This window comes from Trachurus japonicus, chromosome 3 (genome assembly GCF_045865225.1).
Source record: "Trachurus japonicus isolate A0001 chromosome 3, Traja_1.0".
Taxonomy (NCBI): domain Eukaryota; kingdom Metazoa; phylum Chordata; class Actinopteri; order Carangiformes; family Carangidae; genus Trachurus; species Trachurus japonicus.
Window position 1 is genome coordinate 4,619,126 of NC_140909.1, and position 26,726 is coordinate 4,645,851.

A 26,726-nucleotide genomic window follows, 5' to 3' on the forward strand; every position below is an offset into this window, starting at 1 on the left:
GATTCCAAGACATGACAAAGGCAAACCATGGATGTATTATATTAACGAGGCAAACATTATACTAGTACTGTCTCGCATATAACTTCTATGCTGACTGTGCGACACTGTCTAACTCTCGCGATATTTTGTCTACGAGAACACAAGCGGAAGTAAATAGTCGCCATGGCGTGTGTTAGCTAGTGAGAGACAGGGGATAAAGTAGTAAGTGAAGCGTGGAGGATGCTCCTGAAGTTAAACGAATAATAATAAAAAATAATTTAGTTCAATTTAGTTGGTTGGACGTTGATAAATAACAGCCACGCTCTTTTTGCACTTCCATGACAAATGCATCACGAGAGCCGAGGAGTCGTGCAGGCACGTTAGAGGAGGCCTGGAAAAGACGTTTGCTAAGCTAAGCTAAGCTAAGCTAACGTTAACGCGGATGAAGGGGGGTTTTTAGCATCATTAGCTTAGCCAAAGATCACGAAAGTGTCTGCTTTCCTTAAAGAAGAAGAAGTAAGTGGGTAAGAAACAGAAACATCGGCCCAGCTGGCGGTGGAGGGGAAGTTTCGCTGGATCTAAAATGATCATTGAAAACCTCGATGCCTTGAAAACATGGCTGTCTGAAACCCTCGAGCCCATGTAAGTAACGCACAGCTGTTAACCTAATTTTATGAGCAGTTAATCTATTCATTTTCATGTAAATATATCTATTAAATTATGTCTCTACGGGTATTTAATGATATTTACTGCTTGTATATCTCCAGCTGTGATGCAGACCCTTCTGCCCTCGCAAAGTATGTTGTTGCTTTGGTGAAGAAGGATAAAAGTGAGAAGGAACTCAAAGCCCTGTGTATTGACCAGTTGGATGTATTTCTCCAGAAAGGTAATTATCCTTACATTACCACTTTGTTCCTTATTCAATTCCCCCTAAAATTTAGATTCATATCGGTTTTTTCTAGTGTTGTAGTCAAGACCACCTGACCTGAGACTTAAGTCAAGACCAACATGAAACCAATCATGCCAGACCATTTTCAAGACTAGCTTAAAATAAAAGATAATATTATATAAAATCTGAACTGTATTTAATGTTAACAAAGTTTGCATTGCTAAAGTCTCCTCCCACTGTTGACACTGCAAGCAGATACTTTATTAGAACTATTCTTATTATCTTAAAGTTATTGAATTACATCACATAAACCAAAGTGAGCAAGTGACAGACAGAGAGACATTTGTGGTATAAAAAAAAGAAAAAGATGCCACTGCAGCTGTGGTTTTGACTGGTCTCTCTTGAGAAAAAAAAAATCCAGAGATAAGACCAAGACCTTGAACATGTGCTTGAAACACAAGCAACGGGTCGTGTTTTGAGAAAAAAGACAGACGTTTGAAACACTTTGGGGATGTTGTCTAAACACTGTAAGTCTCCAGTAACGATCTGAATTAGAAAAATAAAGATTTTCCATTTTGATGCACCAGAAAAATAAAAAGCTGTGATAACTTGGATCAATGCATATTATTTGTTTATATTAAATGTGTAGGCTTGTGTCCGGAATACATGAGAGGCTTAAACTGGAGGGAATCAATCGTCTCCCTCATGAAAGCTTTACTTTGTATGTTAATTATCATCAATGCTTCCACATCAATCCTTGATTTGCACCATGAATGTCTTTCAGAGACTCAGCCATTTGTGGATAAGCTGTTTGAAGCTATCAACAACAAAAGCTACCTCCCTCAGCCGGAGCAACCGTCAACTCTGGGCAAAGTAGAGAAGGATGAGCAGAAGAAAGATGAGGTGATTTTTTTTTTTTTAAAGAACCATCACATGTGCATGAAAAACAATATGGAGGACTTCTTATTCTTATCGTCTCTCTGATAAAAACACGATTTATTGAGATTTCTTTTTTCTTTTTTCAGCCAAATCGGGAAGAAGAAAGAGAGAAGAAGTTTTCTCGACGGGTGAATCACAGCCCTTCACAATCAAGCTCTCGCTACAGTCGAGACAGCAGGTGTGTGTGTGTGCACCTGCAAGTTTGTCACATATCTTGTCCTCAGTTTGCATTTTTTCTCTTCGCCTTACTTTTTTCAATTTCACACTTATTAGGGATGTCCCGATACTATATCGGCCCAATACCGATATTGATCCGATATTAGGGGTGGTGAAAAAAAAAACGATTATTGATATTTTTCAAATTCTAATACAAAGGAGATCCTCCTGTTGCTGACTGACAGGCTGCTGCTGTCATGTTCTTCTATGGGACAGACAGTAGTGAGCTTACTTTTGAACTGTAAAATATTAAAAAATAAACCTTATTTACAACTGTTATTGAATTACTGTAGGTACATCAATGTCAAACAAAAGGCAAAATCTTCTTGCTTCAAGGTTTTATTTGTCACTCCAAATTGAAGATTATAGCCTGCCCTACAGTAAAAATGGCATACATAAAATAGAAAGAGGAGTAAAGCAATATATTAAGCAGCAATATTTAAGCATCAAAGATGTTTAATCAAACCCACATAGTTTGAAACAACGTTCAAAACACACAGCCAGTGTCACAACTAAGCATAAAGCCCGCTAGCTTAATGCTAACCTATAATGTAAAACGCCATAGACGGGCTAACAGAAATTAGCATCGTTAATTTAATTCTGGCTTTAGCACTGTTGTGAGCAACCACATGTTGTGTGCCCGGTGTGAACGCACCGTAACACGGCACAACATGTGGACCAGCTGGTCTTCCTCCAGAATAATCTGACCACCGACCCCGTCGGTAGTTAATTTGAACTGTACATTTAGAGCAATATAGCGCATTTACCGTTTATTACCGGGCAAGCGCGACCTGTCCATGCACCTGTGTCTGTGTGTGTGTGTGTGTGTGTACACGTGCGTGTGTGTAGTCTACGTGCCACACAGCCGACATCACATCTCCTTGCTACAATCGCACCATGGATGAATCACACACACGCTGTTGTTGTTGTGATCATGTGATCTCTGCATGCTGGAGCCGGCCGCTCTTCTTCTCTGGCGGCGGCCACCAACATTAAGGTGCATTACGCCACCTACTGTGTTGGAGTGTGAACGAGTCACCTATTCATATGGGACAGAAGTGCTGGAGCGGAATAATGGACTGCTTTTATCGGAGCGTTTATATCGGAGATTTTAGATGCAGTCCGATATAATCCGATATTCGTTTTTTTGGCTGATATCGGACATAAATCCGATATCAATATCGGATCGGGACATCCCTAACACTTATGTTTTTTGTTTTTTTTAGGAGGGGAGATGACCGTAAGAGAGACGATCGCTCCAGGAAGCGAGATTATGACCGCAACCCGCCGAGGAGAGACTCGTACCGCGATCGCTACAATCGCAGGCGAGGACGCAGTCGCAGCTACAGTCGCAGCCGCAGCCGGAGTTGGAGCAAGGATCGGCTCAGAGACCGCGACAGAGAGAGGGACCGGGACCGGGACCGAGACCGGGACAGGGACCGGGATCGGGACCGCAGCCGCAGCCGGTCCCACAGCAGAACCCGGTCCAGAAGCAGGAGCAGAGGTGAGAAGAACCTGATTGATTCAGATACATCAGGCCTGTGTTGGTTAAAAACAGCCACTAGAGCAATGACCACAAATAGGGATGTCACGATTTATACATTTTCTTGGTGCGATTATTGTCAGAGAAATAATCATGCACTGCAAAAACTCAAAATCTTACCAAGAATATTTGTCTTATTTCTAGTCAAAATGTCATTTCTAGTCAAAACAAATCTCATTCTACTTAAAATAAGACTCATCACATTAAAAAGTAGCTTGTTTTTAGACACTTTTTACTTCTTTCAAGCATATTTTCACTTGAAATAATCTGATAGTGGAGCAAGTTTTTCTTTCTTATTACAAGCACAAAAAACTTGCTTTCATTGGCAGATTTTTCTACTTATTTCAAGTGAAAATTTGTTTGAAACAAGTGAAAATTATCTAAAAACAAGTTCATTTTTAGGTGATGAGTCTTATTTTAAGTGGAAAGAGTTTAGTTTTGACCAGAAATAAGACATTTTGACAAGAAATAAGACAAATATTCTTGGAAAGATTTTGAGTTTTTGCAGTGTGGTACTACGGTTATCACGATTATTATTATGCACTAATTAATTTCACAACACTAAGAATGTGTAAAAAATCTAAATATAACTACATTACTCATTGTTTACACAAAATATTTCAAGTATCTATTTTATTTCTTTATTTATTTAAAAGGGACAATACACATTAATGAACATCAGTACGGGTGTACAGATGTAAATGCGTCGGAGTTAGCAGCCTGCTAATTTGCATCCGCACTCCCTTGGCAGGTAATAAACAAACAGAGAAATACACAAGAATTAATTGGTATTAATATAGGACCAATTATTAATCCCCAGGGGAAATGTTTGAAATATTCAGGTCATAAATTGTTATCTATACCAAATATTTACGTTTATTTCAATCATTTTTTGTTTTTTTAGATAGATAAATGGACCAGTATCTGTGCATTTACCTTTATTTTTGCGCACATGCCGATACGGTTCCAACATCATCTTTTTGGGAAAGTAACGGTATTTAGTAATCTTTACAATTAATTAATTGTGGCTTTTAATACCACGATTAGTTGTGAAAACAAGTAATCATGACATCCCCAACCACAAAACATGTGTTTAGCGTTAGAAACACAACTTTTCCTCTTACACAGTCAGTGCAGTGTGAGCAAAGTTCACTCTGTTTGAACTCTGATCCTGTTTGTTGCCGACCCGTCAGAGTGAGTCCAGTTAGATCACAGCTGACCAGGACACAGAGATGACGTCATCCACAGAGATGTGCTTGTGTAATTTACTACAGAGATGTGTACTGGATTGAACTGTTTTTGTAATGTAAAATCAAATGCAGCTGTTTTTTTTTTAAATTGAGCAAAGGATTTGGAGCTGATTCATAAAGTGAAAGCAGCTCAGACACCTGCAGCATATCAAGTAAACGATGTGGTCAGCTCTGTTCACACCTGCATTGCATTGCATTGAATTGCATTGCATTGCATTGCATTGAATTGAAATCTTTATTATCAAACATGCATGAAACAAAATCTCCATGATCAGAGAGACAAATAATAATAAAAAAAGAAAAGTTTTATAAAGTATAAAATAAAAAGTATATATTAAATAAAACATCTACAACAACAACAAAAAAAACCCCACTCTGTTTCATTATAAGCAAAATAACAGTATATTACTAATGATGATAATAATAATAATCAAAATATCACCAAAAATAACAATAAATCAGTATGATAGTACAATACAAATTTATAATAATGATAAAATATAATCAATAATAATAAAAATGTGTCCCGATTGACTTCCCTCAGTTCACCTGTGACCCTGTCAATACCAGGTCTGAACTGCACCGTTGATAAACAGTGGCAGGACGATTAGAGGATTAGATAAGACTCTTTTTTTTTTCATTCATTGATCCCACGTATGGGAAATTCACTTGTCACAGTAGCAGAGTTAAAAATAAAAAAAATACTGAACAGTTTTATACAAAGAATCAAGGAAATAAATACTATACAGTTGAGTTTGTACAAAGGTCAAAGATTAAAAGCTGAAGATAATTTACACAGGGAATTAAATATACAGTCAGTGTGTATCTAGAGTAAATAAACTTGTATAAATACAACTTGTTGGAGTGGTGGAGTTGAAAACAAATGAATGAACAGTACAAAAAGTTATTTTGGCGTTGAATAGTCTAATAGCAGTTGGGAAGAATGAATCAGCTTTTATTTAAAACCATTAAACAACTATTTTAGATGTTTTAGTTTAATTAATCTCAAGTGTAAAAGTCGTATTTACCGTCATTAACTTTCTCTCTGGACAGAACGAGATTCTGGAAAGCTGAAGTACGACCACGACAGGTCGGAGGGTGGCGACGGCTACAACGCGGCGACGGCGGCGGCTCTGGTCTCCACGGCAACCACTTCACACTTCCCGGTCCCGACGCTGAGCAGCACCATCACGGTCATCGCCCCCACGCACCACCACAGCAACAACACCACCGAGAGCTGGTCAGACTTCCGTCCCGAGCACCCCGTGGACCGCGGCCCGTTCGGTCGGGGGCCGCCGCCGCCGCCCCAGCAGAGGAAGAGGTGCCGCGACTACGACGGTAAGAAAAGCAGCATTTAAAGGGACACTCCGGTCTAAATTTAACCTATGGTCTAACGCAGGGGTTCTCAACTAGTCTCACTCTGGTACCCACATCTTCCCATGGTCATTAAGTCGCGACCCACTTTTATAGAATTCAAACCAATATATATATATTTTTAAAAGCCTTTAAAAACTCATTTTGCTCTTTATTGAGCAAAGTGCATTTCAGAGCACATGAATGAAACTGAGGAGTTACCATGACAACTGCATGTACGGAAGTGAATAAAATAATATCAAACTGCACAAAATGGAGACCAACAAAACGATATATTTGACTTCTAATGCATCTCTGCATTCAGAGCATGTTCACAAAAGTGAATAAATATCAAACTGCACAAAATAAAGACCCACAAAACAAAACAAGATTCACTGCATCAGGCCACATTAATAAGAAACTGAGGAGGACCATTACAACTGCATGTGTTCATGTGACGCGTGCCTTTCAATATAAGTTATTTTTCAAAATAAAAGACATGTCCAACATCAGATGTGCATTAAATATTATTTACTTTTTTTGACCAGCTGTCCGCGGCCCATCCAGAACGGGTCCGCGACCCACTTTTGGGTCCCGACCCACCAGTTGAGAACCACTGGTCTAACGCACCGTGAGGCCGAGTAGAACACCGCCTCCAGAGAGCAAGCTTGCCGACCGCAAACTTCTCCAGTTGTAGCGACTTCAGCACAGACGGCCAGATAGAAAAACACTGCTGTGTATGGAGCCACGAGCCGACCGCTAGGGCCGGGACGATACGCTTTTCTCCCGATTCGATTCTTCTATGATTTTTTTGGATGGCGATTCGATTTAAATTGCGATTCTATGATATTGCAGATTCTCTCGATTTTTAGTCTTTAGCATTTTAAACATTTATCTGCACACAAATACTGTAGGAGCCTATAAATTAACATACTCCATTATAAAGTGAACTTAAACCCTTTTCAAAACCTGGACTCTCTGTATGTAAAAAAGGCTAACAAATGCACATTGCACAAAAAAATAAATAAATAAAAATCGTCAAAAAAGATATCGCGATATCGATTTTTTCTCCCACCCCTACCAACCGCCATCAAAAAAGCTACTCACAGCCACAAATAATATTCAGACCAGCACCAAACTTCGTCAACAGTACACATAGGGTCCCAGCCCATAATACGAGGCATCAAACACCTGCTAGATTTGCCTGGTTTCTATTGAAAAGAGACGAAGATACAACTCACCCACTCTCCTCCAGCTGCTTCCCGCTAATGCAGAAGCCCTGCACAATGCCATTTGTTAGGCTACATACACGTTTACTTGTCATTTATATTGTATAATTTTAGGTTATGTAAGCTGCTGGACAATTTGAATGAATGCTACTTATAAACAGAGAGGGAAGACAGATAGGAACTCTGATGCATTCAGTAATCGACTCGTCAGGGCTTTCCTACATGTAGGAAGCAGCTGGACGAGAGTGGGTGAGTTGTGTTTTCGTCTCTTTTCAGTAGAAACCAGGCAAAACTAGCAGGTGTTTGTGCTGCGCCTCAGTTTCATTTGTTTTTTATTTAGTTTCACACAGAACTTTCTGATGGCGGTTGGCTGGACTCTCTCCATGTTTCCCCTTCTGCCACAGTAAAAAGGGAACATTTACATTTTTTCACTCATGATGAACTATGAATTACTTTTTTTTTTTTCATTTAAAGACTATTTTTAGTATTTGAAAATCATTTCCCATCCCTAAAAGATAAATTACTCTTAAAGGCTGAGGAGTTGTGATGTTGTTGAGAAATAAATATTCAAAAACCTTACTATTATATCTTTTTAAATAACTTTAATACACATACATAAACAGAAACAGTACTGGAAACAGGTACCGTTGTATAGTGGTTAGGGATGGGCATTTGAAGAAATCTTTTTGATCGATCTTAGGGAAAATTAACGATCAATTATCGATTAATCGTTAATATTAATATTAATATTCATAATTAAAAACAAAATGCGTGCGGCTATGGCGTGTGCCAGTAATCCGGGGCAGTCCCCGTGAAGGAAGAAAGTCAGACAACAACGTACACGGACGTCTGTGTGCTTGTGCTTCACCTGTAGGGACGGTGCCGGCATCATTTACAGTAAAAAAAAAAAAAAAAAAAAAAAGGATCGTTGCGCTGCACTTGTACAAAAAAAAAAAAATCACAAGCATTTTCAAAATGTGAAAGCGTGTGTTTTATTGTTTTTACTGTAGCCAACACACCGCGAAGGTGTTCTGATCACAGGAGCACAGAAAAGAGAAACTAACTATCAACCGTCGTTAAACAGCTTCGGACTAATAGTGATGTTAGATAAATGACTTGTAGCTTGTAACTTACAGAGAGAGTGGAGGCTCCTTCCACACTGCTGCTGAAAACCAAACCTGAACCTGTCTCTGTTGCGACACAAGCGCGTTAATGAATTATTTCACTCTTAAACCGTGTAATAATAATAATAGGCCTGTATAATAATACTTATATGGAGTTTAATGGTTGTTATGAAAAAATAAACCCGTGGTTTATTTCTCCATGACAACCTCTGCCCTCTACATGATCCCTTATAATAAATCGATAAACATTTTCCGTGATCGATAAAATTCTTAACGATCAATAATCGACCTTGGATTAATCATGCCCATCCCTAACAGCGGTACTACGAGTATTGGTACTGTATCGAATCAAATGTGGAAGGTGAATATCTCTTTTGTGTGTGTGTCTGTGTGTGTGTCTGTGTGTGTGTGTGTGTGTGTGTGTGTGTGTGTGTGTGTGTGTGTGTGTGTGTTGTCTAACATCCCTGCTGTGTTTTCCAGAGAAAGGCTTCTGCATGCGGGGGGACATGTGTCCCTTCGACCACGGCAGCGACCCCGTCGTCGTGGAGGACGTCAACCTGCCCAACATGTTGCCCTTCCAGCCCCCCCCCATCCCCGGCGTGGACGGGCCGCCGCCGCCGGGGCTCCCGCCGCCGCCGCCGCTCATGAACCCCCCACCGGTGAACCTGCGGCCCCCGGTGCCCCCGCCCGGCGCCCTCCCACCCAGTCTGCCACCTGTTGCAGGTGAGAATCGACTGTTTGCCAGAAAATCATGTAACATAGATGTTGATTAACCTCAATACAGGGTTCCTACGCAAGTATGGAAAGTATGGAATTTAATTTGATACTTTTCCGGGTCTGGAAAAGTATGGAAAATGGAAACTATTATATGGAAATACAACGGGGAAAATAAGTATTGAACACGTCAACATTTTTCTCAGAAAATATATCCATGTTGAGTGCATTACTTATTGTTTTCTCTGAAACAACTGCACCTGCTGATTCCAGGTCTGTCTGAAGCTCTCCACCAGTGTCCTGGACTGTAAAGGAACCTTTCTGATTATTGTTTTGACTCTTCTGTCTGAAATCTTTGGTTGCGTAGGTCTTTAGACAGCTCTTAGACAGCTCTTTGCTATTACCCATCATGCAATACTTCTTGTCTGACTCCTTGGTGGTGAGAAACCTTTTTAAAAGGCATCAATCAGGACTAAACCAGCTGATATTACTTTGCACTGATAGGAGACAGGATTACATTCTAAATACTGACAAACTCCAGCTGCTTTCTTGTCTTTCCATACCTTTTTGCCCCTCCTTTTCTTCATGTGTTCAATACTTATTCCCTGTGTCATTTCACTTTATTACACATAACTTAATTTATGGACATTAATGTTCGGATTTCTTTGTATGTGTGCATTACTTGGGTTGATGCCGACATCTGGTGAAAATTTCATGTCAATAGCTCTATTAGAAATATATTTTCTGAGAAAAATGTTGACGTGTTCAATACTTATTTTCCCTGCTGTATATTTATCTGAAGACTTCTGATCTGAAGTTATTTGGGTTAATTATTCTGTATGCACTACAGTATTGTACTGAGCTACAATCTCCTTATTTGGTGACATAATGGCACACAAATTCAGAATAATGAAAACAAAAGATTAATTGCATAATTTATTTACATTTACATGATACACATCTAATGTCACAAATTATTAGATATTTTTTATCGAGAAGTCTGGTCTGGAAAAAGTATGGAATATTGAAATGTCAAATGTGTAGGAACCCTGTCAATAATCGAATGTAAGAAATATAAAAAAGGTGAAATTCAGTAGATGTGATTGTGAAAACATACAGGGCTGCAGCTAACTGTTATTTTCATTACTCATTAATGAATCCAATTATTTTTTTCAATTATCTATTTGATCATTTAGTCTTGAATATGGCAGGAAATTCACAATTTCCCAAAGCCCACCGTGACATTTCCATATTACCTGTTTATTCCCAAACAAAATATTCAGTTTACCATCACACAGGTCAGGGGTAAGTTTCAGGTCTTCACAGATGAAGATCTGAACCTTGATGAACTAAAATGAGAAGTAGTATTAGTTACATCTTAAAGGTCCAGTGTGTAATATTTGTCAAGGTTTATTGGTAAAATCTGAATATACTACCCATGAATATATTTGTATGAGTGTATAATCGCTATAAAATAAAATCTGTTTGGTTTTCACAGCCTTATAATTCTTCTATAGCAAGGGTCTTGCTTGCTTAGAGAGTGTCGCCATCTTGCGCCGCCATTGTTTGTACGGAATGGTAAATCCAGCCAACCAGAGAGCGCGTTTCAAGAGTTTCACGTTCATAAATAAACAATAGAATTAATTTGATAGATGAATAACAGAATTGGAAAGCTAGATGTCACTGTTTTCCCCTCGTTTTACACACTGGACCTTTTTAAAGTTTCAATATATTTTAGTATCAAATGTAATAAAAACAGTGGTGGTGTAATTTTACAAAAACACACTGGAGCACAGACTAGAAACTCTGTGTTGCCAGGCAACAATTTGGATCCAAGCCCGGAACATGTTTATGTTTGAAACTGCTTTGTCTCTGAAACCTCTGTCCGTTCATACTCTGCTTGAACTTCTCCTCGTTCTGTCTTCTTCTTTTTTATCAGTATATTTCACTCTGCCTGACACAGGTCCCCCCCCTCCGCTGCCCCCGCTGCAGCCGGCCGGCATGGACGCGCCGCCCAACTCCATCACCAGCTCCGTTCCCACCATCGTCACCTCCGGGATGCGCTCTTCTCTTCCCCAGGTCTCCGCACCGCTCTTCACCGCCGGTAAATGAAAATGTTGTATTTCTACATCCCTGCTGCTGCTCTGCAAAATCTTACTAAGAATATTTGTCTTATTTCTAGTAAAAATGTCTTTTCTAGTCAAAACAAATCTAATTATACTTAAAATAAGACTCATCACATTTAAAAAGCAGCTTGTTTTTAGACACTTTTTACTTCTTTCAAGCTGATTTTCACTTGAAATAAGTAGAAAAATCTGACAGTGGAGCAACTTTTTCTTTCTTATTACAAGCACAAAAAACCTGCTTTCACTGGCAGATTTTTATATTTATTTCAAGTGAAAATTTGTTTGAAACAAGTGAAAATTATTTAAAAACAAGTAAATTTTTAGGTGATGAGTCTTATTTTAAGTGGAAAGAGATTAGTTTTGACTAGAAATGAGACATTTTTACAAGAAATAAGACAAATATTTTTGGAAAGATTTTGCTTTTTTGCAGTGTGGTGCTGCTGCTGTGTGTGTGTGTGTTAACTAGGGATGGGCATTTCGAATAATTTTCTAACCGAGTAACCTAACCTGGCCTTACCCGGGTAACCGATTATTGTAATAAAAATAAAATGACGTCATGTCTGACGGACAGAGCGCAGTCGGGGCATAAATGTGCTCTGTCCGTCAGACAGTCCGCATTACTGACACACAGCGTCGTCAGACAAAATACCATGTGGATAATTACAGACTGGAGTTTAAGATGCACATATGGGGCATATGTGCATCTTTATGCCGGGGCATAAATGCGCTCTGAGCACCACAGATTCTTGTAAAAGGTTTGAAAGTTCGAGGCACGATCCAAAAAACGCTTTTACACAACAAAAAATATTTAAGATTAAAAACAACTTTTTGTGCAAGTATGTTTTTCCACAAGGTTTGAAATAAATATCTGTAAAGCAAAGGAGCGAGGACTTGTCAGAGAAGTGTTAATTTCTCTCTTATTTTTCTTTTCTCTTTTATTATTATTATTGTGAAAATCAACATTTAATCATCACAAAGTGAGAGAAAGGAGGAGTTCCATGTTCTGGCACGAATTTAGGTTATAATCAGTCAAATTAATTTCACACAACTCTGCAAAAAAAAGACTATTTGATTTAAAAGTAAATAAAATTAAAGTCACCTTAAGGTTGGGGCGAAACATTTAAAAAGTTTTAAACTCCACCGACATTAAGGAGCAGCAGGGAGACCGGTCCAGCTTCGGCTGAACTTCCTGTTGCTTGATCCGAAACTGTTTAACACTACGAAAAAGCCGAATCATGGCATGATGATGTAGTTTTTAGATCCGACGCTAGACTGTTGCTCTAACATGCCATTTTTTAAATCCTAGGTTAACCGGGTAATAATCCATAACAGAGTAGCAGATTGCCTACTCGAGTACTCGGGTGACCGTGCACATCCCTGGTGTTAACTTTACTGTTTCCTGAGTTTAACCGTCCTTTCTCTCCCGGTCAGACAACTATGAGTCAGACGTGTACAACCCTGAGGCTCCCAGCATCACTAATACCTCCAGGCCGATCTACCGCCACCGTGTCAATGCCCAGAGACCCAACCTGATCGGCCTCACAATGGGGGAGGTGGACCAGCCGCAGAGAGGTATTGTTCCCATGAACTGAACCATCCGATCTTTGAATAGATTGTCTTAAAAACATGCATGTACTGTACTTTCCTAGTGCTACAATGCTTCACACCGTGGCCAGTGTGGTTCAGCCTGTTGTTGCTGCTCCACAGACGAGGACAAAAACCAGTTCAATGTGTTTTTTTTTTTATAGCTTTTTAAACTATTCTTCTGTTTATGCTTTTCTTTTTTTTGTTCTGACAATGTCTGCGTTTGTCCGTCACCAGAAAAGATTCCCAACAACAGTATGAGGATTGTTATGGAGTCGGATTCAAGGAAGAGACCGGCCCTCTCCCATGACGGAGGCCTCCCCTCCAAGAAACCCTGGTTCGACAAGTAAGACGCTTTATTTTTCATATTTTTTAACAAATCGACACAATGCTGATTGTTGAACACCTTCATCTTTAAACTTGTTGATCCTTCTCTCTCTCCTCTCTGCCCAGACCCAACTTTAACAAGCCCAACCACCAGGGCTACCACAAAAGAGCCCCGTTCTGTCCCAACACCAAGCTGCTGGTTCGGCAAATTCCCCCCGAGCTCAACAACATCAGCAAACTCAACGAACATTTCAGCAAGTTTGGCACCATCGTCAACCTGCAGGTCAGTTCCCCTCGTGCTGCTGTAGACAAGATGCTCAGTTCTCAGTAAAAATGTGTTTTAAATCATTACAATGGATGGGTCAATGTGTGAACAGGGTTTTTTTTTATGAATGAAGTCTAAGTTTATTTAGTGGTTTAGTTTTATTGACTGTTAAACCATCGCTTATAATTAAATTTAGGTTGTTTGAGTCATCTGATTAGTCATCAGTAATGTCATCTGAAAGAAATATGATGTAACTGGAAGGAGAAGTCATAATAATAATTTCATTATTAACTCCCTCAGTCAGCACAGTTGGGATGATAAACAGAAAATTGCATCATGGAGCTGCTCAAGTTCATTTGATGAAGTGACGATTCTCATATAAAGTTCAGATGAACGTGCAACATTAGCATCAGCTGTATTATCCCATTTGGTTTTCTTTGTCTGGGCTTTAGTTTCCCCGTTGGGCTGTTTATCTGAAACTACTTTTATCATTAATATTGTCTTGGGCTGTGCTTCAGTGTGGTTTCATATGAACACACATAGCTCCAAGTGAGCTTCGTTTTTTGCTGTTAAATCTCAGTTTTACACCCTGATCTACTGTGATTCTCAAAAAACATGGACAGAAGAGACAGTGGTGACAGGACGGGGGGCTGAAACCAGTCTATTACCAGTGTTTCTCAAACTTTTTCACATCAAGGACCCCTACAATGACACAAATTAGACCATGGACCCTATTAGACAAAATTTTGAAGCAAACACCAGAAATACACAATTATTTGTTTTGAGACTGAAGAACGTTACTTTTTTTAGTCCGTTGAAATTAGGGACAATGATGTGAATTTTGTGGAAATATTCTAGAGGAATTGGTACAATTTCTCTAAAAATGTTAAAACATTTGTAGAAAAAAGTGGTAAAATTTCTCAAAAACAAAAAAATAAGTGTTTAGAAAAAATTCTAGAAAAAAGTAAGACATAAAAAAAAACCATAAACATTTTCCAGAGGGAAAAAAAGGTAAAATTTCTCCAAAAAAAAGTGAAAAGAAGTCTTGAAAAACTGATAACATTTCAAAAAAAAAAAAAAAAATCTCAAAAAAAAAAAAAGACGTTAAAAGTTTTTAGACACTTTTTACTTTTTACTTTCAAGCAGATATTCACTTGAAATAAGTAGAAAAATCTGATAGTGGAGCAAGTTTTTCTTTCTTATTACAAGCACAAAAAACTTGCTTTCACTGGCAGATTTTTCTATTTCAAGTAAAAATTTGTTTGAAGCAAGTGAAAATTGTTTAAAAACAAGTCAATTTTTAGGTGATGAGTCTTATTTTAAGTGGAAAGAGATTAGTTTTGACCAGAAACGAGACATTGTTACAAGAAATATTTGAAAGATTATGCTCTCAAAAACAAACAAACAAGTGTTTAGAAAAAAAATCTAGAAAAAAGTAAGACAAAAAAAAACATAAAAATTTTCCAGAAAAAAAAGGTAAAATTTCTCAAAAAAAAGTAAAAAAAAAAGTCTTGAAAAACTGATAACATTTAAAAATCTCAAATCCCCCCCAAAAAAAGAAGTTATAAGTTCTAGAAAAATGATGAAATTTCAAGAAAAAGTTTGTTGTTTCCTCTCCAGGTGGCGTACCAGAACGACCCGGAGGGGGCGCTGATCCAGTTTGCCGCTCCGGACGAGGCCAAGCGGGCGATGCAAAGCACCGAGGCCGTGCTCAACAACCGCTTCATCAGGGTGCACTGGTTCCGTGACAACGGGAGCGACGTGCCGGGCCAGTCTCACTCTCACCCTCATCATCATCATCATCTTCATCAGCAGCAGCAGCAGCAACAACAACAACAACAGCCGCCGCCGCCTCAGACGGTCACGGTACGAAATGGATTAAAAACTGTCTTTATTACCAATAGGTGGAGAAACTGTGACTTTTCAAACAAGTTAAAGGAGAATTCTGGCCATTTTTGACCCCTAAATCGTTGTCCTGATGGTCACCCAGTGTTGTGGGGCGCAAAAAACGCGACTAAAACTGATGCAGGCAAACCGGAGTTACACCATGACTAGACGGCGCTAGCCATAGCCACAACGCTAAAGTATGGGGGCAATTTTTTCAACCACAACAAACACTCAAAAAACAATCAAATATCTATGGTACACGAATCCTTACGACACACCACTGAACTCATAAACTGTACAGTATAAACCCGTATAAACAGTATAAACTTAGTGTTTTTGCATGTAGTCACTCACCTCAGATAGCTGAACTCTGAAACATCCTGGAAAGACATTACTATCTGATCACAGAGAGAAACTAACACTTTCTCCTTGTTGTGATGATTTCTTTACAAAAATAAACGGTCGGAGATATTTTGGACATTACCACTGCACTGCTCCACCGTTTGTTTTTGTAAAGAAATCATCACAACAAGGAAAAAGTGTTGGTTTATGTGGCGGGGAGAGCAGGCGCTCTGTGATCGGATAGTAATGTCTGATTGTTTTTTGAGTGTTTGTTGTTGTTGTTGAAAGAATTGGGTTAGCGTTGTGGCTATCGCTAGCGCCAGGTAGCCATGGTGTAACTCCGGTTTGCCTGCATCAATTTAAGTCGCGTTTTTTGCTCCCCCCAACACTGGGTGACCATCAGGACAACGATTTAGGGGTCAAAAATGGCCAGAATTCTCCTTTAATTGCATCAGATTATTTGGCAAATTAATTATAAGAAAGATAATATTTTGAAACTGAATTAGTTAGTTTTTTTGCACTGAATACTAATGCCTAACAGACCAAATGTAAACAACTCAATACAGTATAATGTTGTTGATTGTTGTACCAGTAAAAGTAAAAAAATCCAGCCTTGTTGTAAAACCCAGAAACCACTGATGTTAATTAGTGAGGAGGATGATAAAGAGGCTTAGTCTCCTGTTGAACAGACAAATACAGGTTTCACTGCAGTTATCATCTTAATTGGAGCATAATTACCTGCATCCTCTTCTTGCTTTGCTGTGAAATGTGTGAAATGTAACACCTTCCTGCTCGAGGGTGTTTTTTTTGGGGGAAAAAACAAAACAAAACCTGTTGCATTAACGGCAGCGACGCCTCCAGATTCTCCCTGTGTGTTTAAAACATGAGATTACAGCTCAGGAACAGTGGCCGTGTTAAAAACCCACCCTCATTGACCCAAGGTGTAATAATAATGTGACGATCATATTTCCAGCAGCCGTCGACCACGTGTCTGAAGCAGTCGGTCAAAGATCGCCTCGGACCGATGCTCCCCCCCGACTCCGACTCCCCCCAGGACCCCGGCGTCGCCTCTCAGGTGTGTGTCGGCCGTGACGGTGTTAAAGAGCTTCTCTCTCTTTCTCTGCAGTCGTCGGTGTCTGTAAACTTCATGTATTCTTCCCTGTTGTTGGTGCAGAATCCCTCTAAAGTGTCGGTGAAGGACCGTTTGGGATTTTCCTCCAAACCTGCAGCTCCTGTCGAAAAAGTACGTGTTTTTGTTTTTGTTCACTGACGACTGAAACTTTATTTTATTTTATTTTATTTTATTCTCTGTCCTATAATACTTCAGATTCAGTCTAAATGCTCTTTGTGCAATCACTTTTTCTGTTTTCAGGTGTTTTCAACTTCCGCGGGCCTCACGAAGACGGTGTACAATCCTGCAGCCCTGAAGGCAGCGCAGAAAACCTCAGAGGAAGCCCTGAAGAAGAAACAGGTGAGAAGAAGGAGGGAAAACAGGGAGAGGAGAGATTGATGAGTACAGGACAAGAAGACGACTAATGCTACACATACATCAGAAGACTTTGAAAAGATTTGGAAAAGACTCTTGGAAAACTATCTAAAGACAAGTGTTTAGAGTTTTTAGTCACAGCCTAGACTCTATTTACAAGACTACAACTACATTATTTTAGCAGTTTTTTTCCCCCCAGCAATATTAGCATATATCTTTCTAAATGTTTGGATCTCTTTTAGCCCAGTTGGGCTATTCTTCTAAGAGTCCGTAGCATAAAAACATTACAGAATACAATACAAACACAATACATTATAACTGAAACACAATACAATATAAAACAGACATGAACCAAAAAACACATGAATGGCATTACACACACAAAACTATACCTTCAATCACACACCTCACAATAAAAGAGTTCAAATACTTCTCAAAAAAAATACCCCTAATGTTTTGAAATGTGATTATTATTGTTGTAAAGCCTGGTTCAGGTTAAACCCTCTGTAATACAGCAACAGAAAGACATTTAACTTTATTTTATTGTCTAGTTCGACAGTCGGACACAACTGAAAAATAACAAATATAAATCTAGGAATAAATAATTGATTAAAAACTGCTTAAGTGCAGCTACAGTTGGTGTTTTCACACATACTGGTGGTATACACAAGTGATATGTCGTTTCATTTTTCAGCTCGTACACGCGTTTGTTTGTTTTTTCACTCTGGTCCAAACGGCGCACAGAGGTAGAACGTCGTGTTTCCAGGACAACTGATCGGAAACGCACGTGACGTCATGTTTATAGACTCCCAATTTGTAAAAATGAATCTCTAAAGTAATGCTAAACTTTAACAACAGAGACACAAGTACGAGGGTTATTTGTTGCACTGGTCGTTTCATTTTATAGATGGACGACTCCAGAATTTGACTGTAGCCGCGCTAACGGAGCTAACGGAGCTAACGGGGCTAACTGGTAAACAGTAACAACTGTAGTTAGAGCTCATCTATTGGTTGTTGATTGTGTTACGTCACTGCAACTTGTGAAAATATCAAACACGTTTGATACAAGACTGATATGAAACAGTGCAGATTACTTCCTAAATGATCAGGATGACGGGAGCGCGCTGTGACTCCAGTAAAACTCCTAAGATTTACTAAAGACTCTTTTAGTCTGGGACTGTGGAAATGTTTTGGTGTGAGCCCGGCGTTAGTGATCTTATTCTGAGTGTGTTGATGTGTTTGACAGGAACATCTGAGGCTACAGCAGGACGTGAGGAAGAAGAAGCAGGAGATCCTGGAGAAGCACATCGAGACGCAGAAGGTGAGACGACGCGGTCCTCGGCACCGGTCTGTCGGCGTTGTGCAGCCTCGTCTCTTAACCTCGTCTCTGTGAGAGTGAAACTGAGTTGTGTGTCTGAGCCGTCGGAGCGCTGAGTCACCGATGGAGCAACATGAAGCAACAGGAGTTCCTCCGTTTCTCAGACTCTCTGCTTTTAGATTTACCAGCAGCGTCTGAAATCTGAGTGTGGGAAGTGTGTGTGTGTGTGTGTGTGTGACTCCTGGATTGTGTCATCGCTCGGTTAAATGGACGAGGCGGAGGCATCGTGTGTCGACATAGACCAGAGCGGCACCTCTATGCAAATGAGAATGACTGATGCATCCTGGGTAATTTAGGGGCAGCGCCCGGCATTTTTACATTGCACTCAGTGGCTTTTTGTGTTTTGATGGAGCGTAGACTAACTAACAATCAATTTGAATGTTTTATTTTGTGTTTCTTTTGTAGCACTATGTCTCATAATTATTTTGAAACCCACCGTTCACGCTATCTTGAAAAACTACAAAGAATGAATCTACGGTATGCTCCTTTAGCCTCCCACAGTGATCAGTGACTCCACACAGTGGCCAGAAACGTCTGACCCAGACATCTACACGTATTTGGTGGAATCACCGGGGAGGTTTTGGCTCAGTGTTATCTGGAAACAGCCTGTTAATAGACAACTTTTTGTTAGTTAGTTTGTCGAGCCAGTTAGGCTGAACTTTTCAATGGAGGGATGCCGGGCGCTGCCCCTAAATTACCCAGGATGCATCAGTCATTCTCATTTGCATAAAAATGCAGCTCTGGTCTATGTTTCGTTGTGTTTCTTTTTTCTTTTTTAAAGAGACACGACACGGATCTGATTGTCGACAGTGAAACGATTCGTAGTTTTAACCAAAACTTTAAATTAAATCGTTGAATTGGAAGCAGTTGACACACACAAAAGTTGAAGCTCCTCCCGCTCTCGTCCTCCACAGCTCCTGATTTCCAAACTGGAGAAGAACAAAGCGATGAAGGCCGAGGACAAATCCCAGATCATGGAAACTTTAGGGAAGTTGACCAAGAGCATCACCAAACTCCAAGAGGAGATAAAGGGAATCTCGGGCGGCAACAACCTGCTGCACGCCGGCAAGAGCAAGGCCCAGGTAGAGTCTCCTCACACACACACACACACACACACACAGTTAAAGGACAATTTCAGGCAAATTCAACTCGGGGCTGTATTTTCATCAACAATTTAGGTCTAAAAGAAGGAATCTGAAGATTTTCAGTGTAATTGCTCCTGTTTTGCAGTAGTTGTGTCTGTCCCCGCGTCGCCACGGCAGCAATGAATGGGAGTGGATGTAAGTTCCGCTGCTTAGGCTGTTTACATCCCTCAAAACCGCAATGTTTTTCCACAGACAGCGTCAGATGGAGACTCAAACATGCACCGAGAAGTTTATTTACTTCAAGCAAGCCTAGATCTAATTCAAAGTCTGGCGGAGTCGAGACCCAAGTTGACGCTCGGTGTGTTCACGTGCAGTCGGAAGCTCTCGTTTGTGTCATAAACACAGGAATATCATCTCTTGACTTGCTTGATGTATGTATGTATGTATGTATGTATTGCAATTACAAAACAGCTGTTACAACGCCAATTGCCCAAGACAAATTTCCCTTTCGGGACAGATTAAGTTCATTTTGATTTTTCTTTTGATTTGAAGTAAATAAACTTATCGGTGCATGTCTGAGTAGACATCTGACGCTGTCTGTGGAAAAAAATTGCGGCTTTGTGGGATGTAAACAGTGGGGACAGACACAACTACCGCAAAACAGGAGCAATTGAACTGAAAATCTTCAGATTCCTTCTTTTAGACCTAAAATGTTAGGAAACCCTGTTGAATTTGCCCGGAATTGTCCTTTAAACGCAACACATTGCACATGCTTGTTCATTCATGTGCCTTTGATTTATTAATAACAGGGTTCTTACGGATCCTTAAAAAGTCTTAAAAGGCATTGAATTCATTAATCTAAAAACAAGGCCTTAATTGGCATTAAAATGTCTTAAATCAATTTTTCAAAGGTCTTAAAAATGTTAACACTTGATAAGTGGTATTTTATGGTTGTAATTAGTCTCAAATCTCAAAATAATTGGTAACATTCCTACATAGAGAAGTTTGTGGCGGCCGCCTCCAGCTCCCGAGTCAGTGTTTTTGTTTTGTTTTTCCGGACTTTTTATGCATTTATTTTGAAAGGACAGCTGGAAAGAGACACAATCCAATGTTCATGTAGCAGTCACTTTACCTTGGATCACAGAGGAAAGTGGGTAAAATTGCCCCTATAACCCTATGTAATTGATGTGGGTTTTTTTTTTTTTTCTGCATTTGTGTTTATTATGAAGTCGGTCTTAAATTTCATTTCAAGTGGCTTTAAAAAAGTCTTAAAAAGTCTTAAATTTAACTTGGCATAAGCTGTAGGAACCCTGAATAACTGTCTTGTCCGTCCTGATTGGGTGCAGGCCCAGAAGGAGCTGCTGGACGCGGAGCTGGACCTGTACAAGAAGACTCAGGCCGGAGAGGACACGGCTCTGCTGAAGATGAAGTACACGCAGCTGCAGATCGAGGTATTCGTCTCGTCTTTCCCTCAAGCTTTAAAATGAATAAAAAAAAGCTGTATTCAGAAAATGTTCAATAAAAGACAAAGCCATCACAACCTCAGAGGGGTGTGTATATCCAGCCAAGTCAAAAATCAGAACCAGCACCAAATTAAGATGTACAACGGTAACAGCTGTCAATCTATGAAATAATCTGGAGAATGACTTAAAAACATGCAGCACCATAATCTCATTTAAAAATACATTCAAAAATAGAGTGATCAATTTATACAAGTTACAAGTTTTTTTCTTTTTTTCTTCTATATATATATATTTTTTGACTCTGTTATTTGCTGATATTTGTATATTTTGAATATAACTTGATTTATAAACAGGGTAGGCAAAATAAGATAAGCTTCAGTCTATACACCTTTTCGGTCTAAATGTCATTTTTGTTTTGTTTTTTTCTTTTTGTTGTCTTTAAAGACATTGCCCAGCTGATGTATTAGAATTAGAAAAACGTTATTGTCCCGCCAAGGCCGGAAATTCATCTTTGCTCTCACTTATAGACAAAACAGACACAACACAAACGCTTGCCAGCAAGGCTTACATGAGACAAAACAAAGTCAACAGCGGTCACATCACATACAGATAGTAAAAATAAAAATAAAATAAAATAAAATTGATGTGTGATCTAATTTCTATTGTAAAATGAGGTGACATGTCAACTGAAATAAACTAAGCTAAAAAAGAAAAAGAAAAAAAGATGCGACTCCCACAGCCGCCACCGGAGGGCGCTCCTGCTCCTGCTCTTGATCTCCATCTCCTCGGCTGTTTTATTTTATTTATTTTATTTATTTATTTAAAAGGGACAATACACATTAAAGCAGAAGTAAGTGACATATTTGTGTTAATCTAAGTCTTAAATAGTTGTATCTTCCGACAGCAATCACTTCTATAGAGTGTTTGGTCTGAAACACGGGTCTGTCAGTCACTCTGCTCTGCTCTGAGCCCAGGAGAAAACTTTCCTTGTATCCTACAACCTTTATCCAATGAGGAGAGAGAACGGCATAAAGGGGCAGTCCTCTCTGTGTGTGCAGCCAAGGGATGCGCCTGAATGTGGCGACGTAGGGACGAGGACCAATAGATCCATGACGAGGGCGGGGGCTGCTAACTCCATCTGCTGACAAGACGTTATGGTGCGTTCAAGGCAACTCGTAACTGGTGTTTTTCCGACCTATGAAGTCGTACCAGTTCGATCTGGTACGAGTTCACGGGTCAGAAGTTACGAGTGGCCGTTATAGTGACTTTCACAGGTAAAACAGGTTGGAGAAACACGAGTTACGGGTTGCCTGGAACGCTACAAAGTCGTAAGTTGTGACTTGAAGCTGTAACTTACGGTTTCAAAAGCCTGCCTGGAACGCAGCATTAGCCAAAACCACCGGATCGCTTACTTCTGCTTTAATGAACATTCGTACGTGTGCACAAATGTAAATGTGTCAGAGTTAGCAACTTGCTAATTTGCATCCGTAGTCCCTTGGCAGGTAACACACAGACAGACAGACAGCTGCTCGGCTGTTTGTCAGGATGTGATGATGCTGCTGCTGCTGCTGCTGCTGATGCTGACTCTTGATCTTGATCTCCCTGTCCTCTGTTTTTTTCCATCCAGGCGGCTAAACGTGGCCTCCTGTCGCCGGGTCGCGGTCGCGGCGCTCCGGCTCGGGGCCGCGGCGCCCTGAGGGCCCGGGGCCGCGGCGCCAGGGGCCGGGGCAGAGGGGCGCCGATGCACGCCGTGGTGGACCACCGGCCGCGGGCGCTGGAGATCTCCGGGTTCTCTGACGCCGACCGCGTGGACGTGCTGCCACACTTTGCTGTAAGTCGCCCGAAAACCACAGAAACAGAAGAGATGAAACTTGATTTTAAAGCTTTCAGCTCGTTCAGGACACGATAACTAACCCACCAACCTTCACGCTGCAGTTACAAGTTGCACTGAATCAGACATTTTCTAATCAGAATCAGATTCAGACCTCAGTGTGAACAGCTATGGCAACTTTTACGTCACTTTACAAAGTTTACTATAGGTTTTGTTTTAAGAAAAAAAAAAACAGCTCGATAATTTGACGTGCAGCGGCGAGTGTTTACCGACAACAGACCAGCTGTAGTGAGAACGTGAGCGCTGAAGGAGAGGACATTAAAAGTAAAAGAGGACACGTGGACTTAAACTTTGGGTTGTAATAACCTTGTTGACGAGACACTTTAGGAGGTTTATTCCTATATAGCAGTGGTTTTCAACCTTTTTTGGCTCGTGACCCCATTTTGACATCACAAATTTCTGGCGACCCCCGATCACGTGCAGTCATGTGATCGTGGCCGTCAATCATGCGTCAACTCAGATATTTTATAAGCTGCGTTTTATTTGAACTCGATATACTGTCGAGAAGTGAAAGTATAGAATACAGTTGTTTAAGATTGTGTGTGGTGTTTTTAATCATAAATTAAAAAAAAAATTGGTTAAAAGAATATTTTCATCAGTCTTTTTTTAATTTTTATCAATTACTAGACATTTCAGGCGACCCCATTTATATTCCAGGCGACCCCACATGGGGTCCCGACCCCAAGGTTGAAAAACACTACTATATATAGGGTACAAACTATAGTAACGGTAGCCTAACTGAGACTAAAACACAGAGTTAGTCTCTTTTCCTCCTCAGCAGCTGCTCAGACATTTTCCAGCTTCCGTTTCACAGACATTTTGAAATAAAAGTGAAAATACTCATTCCCTCTATACGTTTCCTGTACAACAGCTGCTGCGCCTGGTGCCAATTTGAAATCGCAAACCGTTCACACTGGAATCTGATAAAGGCCACATTTTAGATGGTGATGTGAACAGACAAACAACAAATTGGATCTGAGCAAAAAATCCGAATTGAGCATGAAAGCTTCCAGTATGAACGTAGCATTAAACTGTTTACTGTTCTCTGATGTGTGTTAATGCAGCTGCAATTTTAAACAAATCTGCACTTCCACAAGATGTTTGCATCGACATAAAACAGTTTCTTTTCGGTAGTTGAACAGTGAAGTGTGTGTGTTTGTGTGTGAAGTGACCCGATATGTTGTGTGTTCACGATTTTGAAGCAATTTGGGGAGATCGAAGACTGCCAGATAGACGAGAGCAACCTGACGGCGGTCGTCACCTACAAGTCGAGAGCCGAGGCCGAACAGGTGAATTCTGACGTTTTCTTCCTGAGAGCTGCTGCTGTGAAAATCTGTTGCTGTCACGACGACACCGGACTCACCTGCTGTGTGTGTGTTTGTGTGTGTGTGTGTGTTTGTGTGCAGGCGGCGCTGCACGGAGTGAGATTCAACAACCAGACCTTGCGCCTGGCGTGGCACAAGCCCGTCACGACTCTGAGCGCCGCAGACGCCGACGAGGCCGAGCCGGAGGAGGACGAGGTTCGTTTGGCTTTTCTCTCTTTTTTTTTTTACAGAAACGGTGCTTTTTGTGTCTGCAGCAGGTTTAGTGTCGGGGGTTTCTGTTCAGATGATCGATTTTAACATTAATCAGGGCAGGATTGAGCTTATTTGTTCTGTTCACGATGGTTTAAAGGTGCAGGACAAAGTATTTACTTCAAAACGAACATTTGGACATTCACTGATCAGACTTTTCAATCAATTTCGATCAATATGAGACTTGATTTAACACAATCACTTCCATTCATATGAAATCATAAAAAGCAACTGGAATATCATCAACCAGACACTTGAATAAAAAAACTATTTGTTTTTATTAGAATACAAGCTTCCTCTTCACTATTGATTTCATATTCTACAAAATAATTCAATATCTTTATTGTCCACAATGTGGAAATTTGTCTTTGGCTTCACCACATAAAATACCACATGAAATCACACAATAACACACATTAAATAAATAACATGTCATTAAATACACAAAGAAAAGGTAGAAGAGTAAAAGAGTAAAAAGGTGATGTACATAGCTCTAAAATGTCCTGGAATGCGTTATAAAACTGAAAGAACATTAATTATCTATTTAAAGCAGGTTTTAATGTGATTTAGGGCCTTAAACAAAATATTTTGAAGAAAGTATGAAGTTGCAGAAGTTGGTAATCGCTCAGACACTGGGGGAATTTCAAAATAAAGGCGCAACTTACATATTATCATGTGTATCAAATGTCTGATTGATGATTTCATTTGGGATGGATGAATCTTTACACTCTTCTTAACTCGGATGTATTTTATCAGGTTCTTATGCAAGTATGGAAAGCATGGAAAAGTATGGAATTTGATTTTATACATTTCCAGGTCTGGAAAAGTATGGAAAATGGAAATTATTGTATGGAAATATATTTATCTTAATACTTATCTGGGTTTGGTCTTACCTGAAGTTATCTGGGTTAATTATTTTTGTATGCGCTATTGTACCTGTAGCTACAATCTCCTGGAAATTATTTGGTTACATAATAACATACAGAATAATGAAAACAAATGATTAATTGCATGATTTTTTTAAAAACTACTTTTCAACTATTTACTCATATCACAAATTATTTGAATTTCTTTATAGAGAAGTCTGGAAATTAGGGTCTGGAAAAAGTATGGAATTTGGAAATTGGTGTAACTGCTGTTGCACCTGTGCGACACCAGAGGGCGCCGTTGGATGTGACGCCAGGCTCGGCTTCTGTCCTAATGTGTTTGTTTTTTTTCCGTGTCCACTAGTACTTTCATTAGGCGGCCTTTCAGTCTGCAGCGCGACGCTCTCGAGCCGAGGGTTTAGTCTCTCTCGAGGCCGTTTAAATCCACGGTGCTGATGGTGCTCAAAGTAAAAGGGGCCTCTCCACTTGAAATCGCCTTTTGTTCACTGTAGAGAGCAACTAATCTCTCCCTCTTTCTCTCTCTTTCTCTCTCCTTCTCTTTCTCTCAGTACCCGGAGGAGTCGCTGAGTGACGACGTGCTGCTGCAGGACGACGACGAGGAAGAGGACAACGACAACGACAACAAGCGTCGGCCGTGGCGCAGATGAAGATCGGTGCGACGCTCCTCCCTCCTTCCCCCTCTCTCCCCCTCTCTCAGCGTGGAAGAAGACGAGCAACCGACCATCCTGCAACTTCATCATAAGATTTCAAAAGCCTGTTTATAAATCAGCAGGACACATTTCACTTTGGCTCCAGGTTTTTTTTCTTTCTTTTTTTTTTTTTTGTGTCCCTCACAAACATGTAACTGGCAGAAGAACCATGTGTGAGTTTGATTAATTTTAATGTGTGTACCAGAGGCAACAATGCTGAATTTTTTTAATGCTCTTAATGTAGAAATAGTTCAGTTTTTTTTTTTCCTCTCCTCTTCTTCTCTTTTCGGTTCATAAAACACAACTAGTTTGTCTGCACATGTGACAGCTGATCACTTTAAGACTTTTTTGTTGATCTCTGAGTTTAAGAAAAAAAACAAAACCTGTGTTGTAATTTAACCGAACGACAAGACTGTAGCTTTTGCAGAATAGTATTATTAGGTTGAACTGGTTTAAATGCTCCTGTGTAAATATTTTATGTCTGGGTTTAAAGGATTTGTATGAAA

General features: G+C 40.0%; 1 protein-coding gene across 2 annotated transcripts; it reads left to right on the forward strand.

The window, feature by feature from the left end:
• The first annotated feature begins 135 nt into the window (after window positions 1-135).
• Window positions 136-26,726, forward strand: rbm26 (RNA binding motif protein 26). Of its 2 annotated transcripts, none has more exons than XM_085805613.1 (22): window positions 136-621; window positions 747-865; window positions 1,653-1,771; window positions 1,894-1,985; window positions 3,250-3,527; window positions 5,870-6,154; window positions 9,003-9,245; window positions 11,200-11,340; window positions 12,794-12,934; window positions 13,184-13,292; window positions 13,400-13,556; window positions 15,159-15,404; window positions 16,741-16,842; window positions 16,942-17,010; window positions 17,140-17,238; window positions 18,500-18,574; window positions 19,546-19,713; window positions 21,063-21,167; window positions 22,807-23,010; window positions 24,273-24,359; window positions 24,477-24,590; window positions 26,080-26,726. In XM_085805613.1, exons 1-22 carry the CDS (start codon window positions 563-565, stop codon window positions 26,176-26,178), a joined length of 3,111 nt encoding a protein of 1,036 aa, XP_085661739.1. In that variant the 5' UTR covers window positions 136-562; the 3' UTR covers window positions 26,179-26,726. The 2 variants fall into 2 exon arrangements, with proteins under 2 accessions (XP_085661739.1, XP_085661748.1); XM_085805622.1 differs by having other exon boundaries at window positions 16,744-16,842.

Bases quoted from the DNA above. Each gene is read 5' to 3' on its own strand.
- rbm26 (XM_085805613.1), top strand. From the start codon at position 563: ATGATCATTGAAAACCTCGATGCCTTGAAAACATGGCTGTCTGAAACC. The intron at 9,246-11,199 runs GTGAGAATCGAC...TGCCTGACACAG, and splicing joins CAGTCTGCCACCTGTTGCAG to GTCCCCCCCCTCCGCTGCCC. The intron at 15,405-16,740 runs GTACGAAATGGA...TCATATTTCCAG, and splicing joins CGCCGCCTCAGACGGTCACG to CAGCCGTCGACCACGTGTCT.